This window comes from Trachymyrmex septentrionalis, unplaced genomic scaffold, assembly GCF_001594115.1.
Source record: "Trachymyrmex septentrionalis isolate Tsep2-gDNA-1 unplaced genomic scaffold, Tsep1.0 scaffold83, whole genome shotgun sequence".
Taxonomy (NCBI): Eukaryota; Metazoa; Arthropoda; class Insecta; order Hymenoptera; family Formicidae; genus Trachymyrmex; species Trachymyrmex septentrionalis.
The window spans coordinates 2,914,571-2,925,050 of record NW_017306018.1 but is presented as its reverse complement, the minus strand read 5'-3'; the positions used below and the strand labels follow the sequence as shown (position 1 = coordinate 2,925,050).

Below are 10,480 nucleotides of genomic sequence, written 5' to 3'. Positions count from 1 at the left end.
GAACAAGATTTATCCAAGCGATCACCTCTCCCTCCCCCTCAAAAAAAACGAAACAAAACAAAACAAAAAAACAACCAGAAAAATTGGCACAACAATGTAGCAACGATTGTCCGAGTTAATCTGTGATGATATCATATTTCTGACTTGGCGAGAGAGACGGAGTGATGATTGGTGGATAGGATGCGAGGAACAGTTATTAGCATAGAAAAGTATGGGCTTATCGGCGTAATCCAAGGAAACTAAAACACTGGATTACGCAGCCGATGGAAGCGATTTAACGATTCCCATTACCATCCCGTATAGGCCGTATTACGGATCCGGCTGCTCCCCTATCCCGCGACGCGACGCGACACGTCCACATAGACGAGCGCCTCTTGTCGCACTCGCGGTCGTCGGTCAAGAGCAATCCATGGGAGGATGGGATATTCTCCGTCGTACGAAACGACTATCCAAATACCGGTGGAGCGAGGGGGAGGGTAGGAGAGCTCTCAATCGGATCATGCACGTGAGGTCACTCGGGTTAATCGAACACGCAACAATCACGATTCCGCGTGGAAGAGGAAAAAAAAAAGAAAGAAAAAAAAAAAAGAAAAAAAAAGTCATACCAGCGCACTCGGAATCGTGTACAGGCTCTGTACATGCAGGCTGCCCTCGAAATGGATCGCTGAGCTCTGGGGTGTGTATTTATACTCTACTCGCCCGCGCCGTACGCGAATGAAAAGAGAAAATCATGCGATCACGATTAGTGTGATTAGTCTGAAAATGTTTCTTTTCAGAATCACCAACACTTTCGCCTGCAGAAACAGCATTATTTCGCAAAGAATGTATAAAGAAGTGTATCTTTGTCTTATAATAATGATGCTCACTGCAATCTGACAAACTGATCTATCGTTACGCTGAATAGTGACGAATCTATAATATGGGTCGGAGCAAAAAGATGCGTATTTGTCTACCAATCGGCATTTGAATCTATAAGGTCCGACTCAATCAACGTTAAAATTAATTTGAATCTCAATGTACTCTTTATCTTTTTCTCCAATTCTAAGAATTAAACCGAGATTAAAGTTAATCTTATATCATTAAACGGATCTATTGTCTGTTTTCTATTTTCTCAACGTAGATTAACTTTAATCGCGATTCACAACTTCTACTCTTCCGCATCTTTTTTTAATTCTTAGAACTAGAGAAAGATGAAGAGTTAATGCAAAGCGTGCAAAAGGATAGCTTTAACAATTGATTTAAAAAGAAAGATCGTGCTCCATTTTACGAACAAATCACAAGTCTCTGAGAAATTCTTGCAAAATTCAACGTAAATAGAAAAGTGTTTGTAATTCGGAAACATGTAGTTTCGATATGTATGTCAACTACGATCGCATCCAATCTTTCTCCATCCAAAGCGAGTAAAACTGCACACTGTCAAAGTCCATCAATCTATTTAAGAACACTCTGTACACGTTCAAGTATAAATTGGCGGAAACGTGTTTCGAGATACTTGCGTGCATTTATTTACCAAGATAAATAATCTTACAGTATTGCGCATAGTCTCGTTATTTATGCAATCTTTGGTAAATATTTGTGACGAAACATCTGTATGAAAAATAATTTTCACAACAAAATAGTCTCCACAATTCATTGGAAAGACAGGAGGTTATTGTTGAATTCAATTTACCGTGTATTGATACTACGGCTGTGTTGATAAACTTCAGTTTATTCAGCAGTGATGTATTGACCCGATTTTTCCTACTTTACGACTATTCACGATATTTATACATGATATCCCGAAGATAGTTTTCCTCAAGTCGAAGATTCTAATGTGTTCGGATTAAACTTTCACTTAGGAGATATGTCGAAACACGCATCCGCCACTCAACTTTTATTAAAGAGAAACGGATTAATGTGTAAAAATTCACTGTTAAAAGGAAGCGCCCTCTGTGTGTGTGTGTGTGTGTGTGTGTGTGTGTGTGTGTGTGTGTTATATATAAAATAAATCGAGTTATTACCAAAATATCCTGTATGTGAAGAAAGAAAAATTAAGACGATACAAAGTTTCCAACTACAAAGAAAGGAAAATTATTCAATCAAGAGAAAAAGGAGTTACTCGACAAAGATTACAAAATCTTCCAGTTCATCGATCGCATTTGGAGAAAAAAGAAAAAAGGTAAAATTAATCATAAAATTAATTAAGATAATTCCTTCTGCGCGATTGGTAGAACTTTCAAGCGCGTCCATCCAAAAGAGCAAGAAAAATAAAGTCGTCTAATCTAAGATATCGGTAACAGCTATATCTTGTCGGTTCAACAACGATTGCAGTTACGTGTACAGTCACTGCGTGAGACAGTTAAAAAAGTGAACAAAAAGACGAGACTCGACTGGAACGAACGTAACTCGCACGATAAAGAAACACAACATAAAGAAGCGGTATATTTCATTGCACACGACTGTATTATATACATTCACACCACACACACACACACGCACGCACGCACGCACGCACGCACGCACGCACATACTCATACACACAGAGAAGAGAGAGAAAGAGAAAAGTAAGGGGAGACAAAGAAAGAAAATGAAAAAGGATAATAGAGAACGTAAATGACAAGTGTTACATTTAGCATGGTTTAGCGTATATTACGAGGAAACATTTAATTTTCATATTCACACATACAGATAGTACGTAATACAACCACTGACACGTTACAAAGGTCTTACTTTCAAAAATATCGTATACAAAAATATTAGGGAAATTATATTATATAATATACGCGACATATAGTATTTTCGTATGCGATATTTTTCGAAAATGCGGCCCCAGGTGAAGTCGTGGAGAAAGCGAGAGATTTTTTTTATTAAGGCCATCAAATTGAAATTGCACGAAAAGATGTAAAGTTACATAATAATGTGTATGTGTGCGTGTCGTGCGCGCGCCTGTGTATGTGTGTGTGTTGTGTATGCGCGCGCGCGCAATCGAGTATCAAAAATGGGAAATGGGAACACAAACGTCCGTGGAGGCTGTTTTTTAATTACAAACTCGCGGAAAGGGATAGGGATATGCGATTTCGCATATTTCGTTTTATCTTTTTTGTTTTGACTTTTTTTTTTACTTACTCGGAGGCTCTGCCAGCTCTCCGCTTGCGTCGCGATGATATCTTTGGCCCCCCTGTTGGTTCAGCCCTAAACAATCCATAAAACAAACAGACCCCGTTCACATTGTGTAACACTGTGGCAAAGCTTATTGCTCGAAATTTCGTTCTGTTCTCTCGATTTTTTTTTTTTTTCTCTTTACCCACCGTCAGAAGTAGGCAAGAACATACATAGGCAATCTTTTCTCTTTGTCGAGTCGCTCCAAGTTCGCAAGAGATCGGAGGGAAAAAAAAAAAAGAACACCGGCACATCGTTACCGGTCGACGGTGACGCGAGACGTAAAGTTCATTCGGTTCGTAACGCGAGTTATACTGTATGGTTTTTGCGTGCACCCGCGTGTTATACTGTGCGAGAAAAAGCCTTACGACAGACAATTGAGAATAAAATATTCTTATCCGTCGACGGATCCATACTATATAATACGTACCAGTGAATAATCCTCAGAAAGGCATTGCAAACTCAAATTACACAAACTGTGTGCCAAGCGGAGTGTCGAAATTGAAGGGGGAAAAAAAAAAAATGTTCTAGAAAGCACAATCATTTGTCAGAAAAACACAGTTGCTCTACTTGCGAAGATAACGTGACTGCACGAGATACAAGATGGTTTGGAAATTCGTATTGCACTATTTCATTAATTTCGCTGCTAGAGCGAAATTCACGTAAAAATTGTCAGGCTGGGGACGGGTTTATTATCGTTGCGAACTACAAAGCGCCAAGTATAAGCGGTCAAGTGCGATATGTCTCATAATATTAAAATGAGAGATGTATAGATATGTACGTAATAAACTTCCTCCGACGCGTCGTCAGATGCGAGGGTTGTAATGTAGGATTATATCGTTTTCGGAACCGCATTTTTCGGCTATAATTGGCTTTCTATAGTCAGCTATTACCTAAGTCTTCAAATCTTAACTCGTAAGAAATTGATCATTCCATAGTTGATTACTATTCTTATCTACATTTGATTGTGATTGTTCAATTTCTTACGACTTATATTTCAAGCATAGATAATGGCTTATTGTAGAAAGCCCATAATAAATATTATACGTTTGTCACATGACAAATCTTTCAAGCTTGTTAATTGGCTACAAAACAGACGTTTTCTATCATTTCTATGGAAATTAACTTTAATCTAGGTTTAATTTACTTTTTACCTTCTTTTAGTTCTAAGAATTAGAAAAAGATAAAAATTAACTAGAGATTGGTAGAAATGGACTAGAGAGGTTCTCAGATTTCTTTCTCCTATAGCAATCAACAGGCTTGATAAATTTATGATAATACTCCATACAGTATAAAATATTTTAAAAATATTTTTCATTGCAAAAACATATTTCATTGCAAGGTATACAATATTTCAAAAATTTTTCACGAAATCTTTCTAAAATCACAGTGAAATATTCTTCTTACAATATATATTTATATTTATATTTCACAACAATATTTTTAAAATATTTTACAACGTCTTACAAACGTTTAGAAAAAATATTTGTAAAATATTTGATTAAAATATTTCAAAAAATAATTTATATAAATATTTCATGTGGAACTAACCTCGGCATTGTGATAACGCATAGAAAATCGTAACACATTTCGTGAAATAACTATATTGTCAATCTTGAATAATTTTTCAACTTAATTCTTGAAACACTCCGAGAAGACCCGACTCCAAATTCATCAAGATTGACACAACACGAATATAAATATTTATAATTTAGATAAACAATTCTTTCAAGTATTTTAATAAAATATTTTAGACATATTCTATAAATATTGTAAAAAAAAGAATATTTCAAAAACTCTGATTTCCTGAAACATGAAAATTTTTTTTGAAATATTTCAAATTCTGCAATGAAATATTTGAAAATATTTGTGAAATATTTTATGCTGTATGGAAAAATTCTTCCTACTGATCCCTATACGCATTTTGTGACGTATCCTGTAGACGCGAGCGAGTATATGCAATGTCGTATTCACATCATCATCCATAAGGAGTTTTGTCATGCTTTTATATAACCGTTGATTGTTGCCCGACACATCTGCGATGCGCGTATGACTCTTGCATGTTTCGTACCTAACTAATACGCTGACAAATACACATAAATCTGGAATCCAGGTAAAAAAAAATCAATCCAGGAGGTGAACGTTATCATACGATTCGAGTGAACGGCGTTTAATTCAGCGTTACTTGGATAAACTAGATGTGGTGAAATTATACGCCACACTAAAACAAGAAAATCGCAAAGCTTGTTTATAATGTACACATGCATTCTGTCTAAGATGTCTAAATGCTCCCATCCAATACTTGGATCCCCCCCTCTCTCTCTCTCTCTCTCTCTCTTTCATTCACTCTCACTAATGTATCTTATCGCCAAGCTCTTTAATGTCCGTTTCTACCAATATTAATTTCATAATCTCAGTTCTACTTACATTGAAAGAAAAAAAAAACTAAATTCTAATAAATATTCGTTTGAATAGTTCTCAAATAAACATTTATTACATTAAACATATTTAATGAACATGTACTTATTTGATACAAAAACTATTAATTTGATTTAACTATAATTTTTTTAATTAAACAAATATTTATTTACTATAAATATTTATTATTTAGTACTATTCCAAGAAATACATATTTATTTAGTAAATATTTTTTCAGAGTGTGTACTCTATTTTTTTTCTAATTCTAACTATTATAATTCTTCTATTATAATTCTAATTATAACTATATAATAATAATTCTTCATCTTTTTCTAGTTCTAAGAATTAGGAAAAAAAAAATATAAAAAGTACTCCGAAAAAATATTTACTAGATAAATACATATTTCTTCGAACAGTACATACAAATGTAATTAAACATTTACGAATTTAGCAATAAATAATTATTCAAGAAAAAAATACACGTTCGCTAAATATGTTTAATGAACGATTATTTAGTTAGAGCTACGACTCGAGAAACGAGCCCAAGACTACAATGTCACGTGATAGATGTACTAGTTTACTCCTTCCCGCGCGTCAGTCGAATTGACATTCGCGCCGCGGATAAAAAGCTCTCTTATCTCTAATATGCTTAAAGCATCTGACAGATGAGACAGATCCTGACAGGTACCGTAGCCGAATTCTGAAACTATTCTACGCGCATAGAGAGCAGAAATCGCAGCGGTGCAGGTGGACGCGTATACATATATACATACATATGTTCCCTCCCCATCCTGTCGGCCGCGTAGACATCGCGAATGCTCATTGTGACAGCTGTAAGCTGCTGCCACTGTTGCCAGGCTATTTTTGACCGGGAGAGCGATCGAAAAGAGTTCCATCACCGTGCACATAACCTAATCGCTTAATCGTGATGCGCAACACGGGGAGCAGCCGAGCAGCTCCACCGTGACGTAGATATAGATAAATTCTTTTTCTCCTTTTTTTTTCTTTTTTTCTCCGATTAGATGAAACCGAGTTAGAAAGACGAACGGGGAATCGCGTGTCGCGATCTTGGCACGACGGTGACGACGATGACGACGACGACGACGTCGAGAGATCGATCGCGCCGTTAAAATAGCGAACGTAAGTAACTAGGTGACGACGCGGCGAGGAGCGCACGCTCGCGATCCGCGAGCGACGAATTTAACGAATTCGACGGATCCGACGACACGTAGGAAACTACCTGTAGTACGACAGGAGGCCGTTTGACAGGACGAACCATCTCCGTTGATAACCTTTCAGGTAGTTGGTCCATTTGAAAAGCCAGCCTTTCATCTCTTGCGCGCCGTGCTGACTCTTCGGGTCGCCCATATTGCCGTCGACCTGGCGTGCTCACGCAGATCACGCAGGTTACGCTCGTTAATCTCGCACCTCCCTGTTACGAACGCGATGCGAGCCGATATCTGCCTACACATCACCCGTCTGCGTTGTACCGCGCCACCATTTTGCCTTTTGGTAATTCCTCGTGGAAGGAGGAGAGAAGGGGGTTGCTCTCCTTCCCCTCCCGATCAGCCCACTGCTCTATTGCTACTCTCTTCTTCACTCGTTCCGTTTCGTTTCGTTTCGTTTCGTTTGGACTCGTTCGAGCACAGATGTAGTGTAGTATACAGACCGTAGTCGACGCGATCACTTGTCAAGAAGGTCGATCACTGATAGGCTCTACTGTAGAACCTCTCTTTCTTGCCGATGCAACACCTTCCTTTCCTTCCTACGATGAGCCACGACTCACAAGTCACACGCCACGTTTCTCACTGACGGTTTACTTAACCTAACCCTTGTTACCAATGTCATTGATGGATATGCCACGTCCATAGAGTCTTATATATAAAGAGACCCGACATTTATGTCCGAGTTCCTGATTGGCAGTCTGATATGTATTCTGATTGGATATCTTCTCTTAAGTGAAGCAGCCATATTGTAATCGCAGCTGGGGGTCGATTGTGTATCTTTGTCGACTTTCCTCACCTCTCGTACTTTCATCTCATCATGAAAAAATACTCGCGATCGGTTATAAACATAGTAAAAATGCGATATCCCTAAGCTCACTGGAGAGAAAATTATAGTTGCGAGTGCGGTTGAATGTTTGTAGCATAACCACTGTGGTATAACCTTAATTGTATATACAGGGTGGCTGGATTGTACGGCCCCACTCATCCCGAACAGGTAGAGCGGACTAAACTAAGTCGAAAAGTTCTGTTACTATTTTGCAATACTCGCAATAATTAACGAGATATTAACGTTTAAAGATAGCCCAATACGCGCGTCTGCTCGACTTACTATTGCCGAAGATATGGCCACAGTATATACAGTAGCGCAACTTTCTGTCGACATCTTTGATGTTAGTATTAACCAAAATGGAGAGCGCATGCGTGAAATAAGTAAGTTACCTAGTGTTGCCACGGTTACTATCTAAACTTCTTTCTCATTTCATCCTTTTTTTACTTTATCAAAATTCCTCGCAAAACAAAAGTGAAACAAAAGTGGTCTTGATTCATGATCCCTAATTGGTAAGAAAGGCCGCTGAACGGAATGGATTTTCATGTTTGAGTGTCATTTGTAATTAACTTTATCCGAACAGTCCGGTCTTATCTCGGTCCTGCTCACAACAGTGCTTAGTCGACAGTCCTTTGTTATCTATACATTTATTATTTTGTTTAGCATTAATATTTATATCATAAAATATAGTATATCATCTCCTGCTGTCAACATATACGTTATAATATGATTCACATAATTATTAGAGAGACCTCTCTTTTGAAACACTTTCTTAGTTTATTTGGATTTATAATCGCAATAAATACATGCAACGATCAGTGGTTTAGTTTCCACCGAGGGTTTAAACCGGATCAGAATGTAAGAACCAACCAACTACAGTCGAGCATTTCCCTGTCGTTCGACTGTAACAGAGGAATACTCGACTGTAGTTGGTTGGTTCTTATATTCTGATCCGGTTTAAACTCTCGATGGAAACTAGGCCAGTGAGGCAACGTGTATCTAACCTCATGACACTGTTTTACAACTGGCGCCCAAACGTAAAAATCCATTCCGTTTAGCGGATTCCCTCCCAATTAGGGGTAACAAATCAGGATCATTTTTTTTACTTGCGCTATTGAGTTGGGTCTCCTTCTCTCTTACTTCGTGATCTTGTCCTCGTTTAACATCATAGAACTTATAGTAATGGAAGAGGAATATATACGGATGTCGAGCTGTGAGCAAGCTGAGAGAAGATGTATTTCTATCTTCTTCTATTCTCTTTTGGCACATGCGTAGAAAGAAGAAAAGTTACTAAGCAGGACAGAAATATATCTTTTTATCCTCTTCTATCGAAAAAGGAAAAGTTACTGAGCAGGACAGAAATATACATCTTCTGTCTCTCAATCTTGCTCACATTTTCCACTCATTGGTTGGATAGGCTATTCCCCTTCCACTTACTACAAGTTCTATGTTTAATATTAAAGCCTTAAACACAATGCGAAGGAATAGCGATAGCGATAGGAATAACACGATTTTAACCTATCAGAAAGGATATATTCCAGTGTATCTGATTTATAATAGATTGAAATCATATTATTCCTATTGCTATCGCTATTCTTTCGCATTGTGTTTAAAAGCTGCGTTCGGAAACGTCGCTCGGATGCTTCCGATGTCTCGAATTCATCATTTGTCCTTGTTTAATATTAAATATATGTTAAACATATAACTCATCAATCATATAATTTCGGCGTAAACGTAAACAATGTAATGATATCGTTATAGTCATTAAAAATTAGAGAATAGACACCTAAATCTAAACATCTTAAATCTAAACATAACCATATATGATTTTTAAATCTGTTTATCATAATTGCCGAATATTGCATTGTTTATACTTAAAATAATGGATATAAAATTATACACTGAGGAATGAAAAAGGAAGATTAAAAAAATTTAATTACAAATAGCAAAGTACATATGTCGTAAAGTTTAATTTATTACATTTAAATCAAATAGCATTTTTATTTTTGAATATATTGTAATACGCGAAACACATCTAGATAATAATAAATTATTAAATTTAACATTGCATTAAAACTATCCAGATTTTGTTACGTAACCTTCGTAAAGTAGTATTAATACATAATAATACTTTGTGCATTATTAAATCTATAAGTTTTTGTCATTTAGTTTACAAATTCATTTTCTAACTTAAAACTTAGCAGTTAGTTCTGCCATATTCGGTCTAATACGCGCGCGCGAGGAAATACACCTGTCAACATCAAGTCCAAAATGTCCAGAATTTTACTTGGGCTGTGTTCCAAAATTTACTGCCAGCACTGAAAATTTACAGTTTACATCACGTATACTATACATTTTCAGTACCTTGATCTTTGAATTTCATTGAAAAATATTTCAAGTATTTCATATATACATAACACTTTTACATATTTACAAGGTAATCTTATTTTCATATATTTTATCCAACCTTTTGCTTATAATTAATAACATCGAAAATGATATATATATATATATCTTTTTTTAATTTTTTCAAACAATTTCATATAAAATGTAGAGTAAAAGAGTAAAGTATATAATAATATATTATGCCATCAAACTTTCAGTTACACTTCAGTTTTATTTAAAAGTAATGTGTTATATTGTAATTTATTTCCATTTTTAACACTCAAAATATTGTAATTTTTCCACAATTGTACTCTTCTGTATTTTGACTTTCAAATTTAAATTTCAAATTAAAGCCCATTTTAAACAATTTTCAATTCATATCAAAATTCAGAATTGTATTCTACTTATAATTTTACATGCTACATGCTATAATCAGCTATAAACACACACACACATACACACACACACACACACACACACACACACA

The 10,480-nt window shown here is 36.2% G+C and overlaps 1 protein-coding gene across 6 annotated transcripts in view; it reads right to left on the bottom strand.

Moving 5' to 3' along the window:
• LOC108755052 (oxysterol-binding protein 1) overlaps positions 1-7,357 on the bottom strand; it is a 17,273-nt gene extending 9,916 nt beyond the window's left edge. For 4 of the 6 annotated variants that reach the window (XM_018497789.1, XM_018497790.1, XM_018497791.1 and 1 more), the window contains exons 1-2: positions 6,797-7,357; positions 3,106-3,171 (exon numbers count right to left, since the gene is read on the bottom strand). In XM_018497789.1, coding sequence (XP_018353291.1) covers positions 3,106-3,171; positions 6,797-6,924 — 194 coding nt within the window. In that variant the 5' untranslated portion in view covers positions 6,925-7,357. The remainder of the gene's footprint in view (positions 1-3,105; positions 3,172-6,796) is intronic. The other 2 variants (XM_018497793.1, XM_018497794.1) reach the window with 1 other exon arrangement.
• Positions 7,358-10,480: the final 3,123 nt, after the last annotated feature.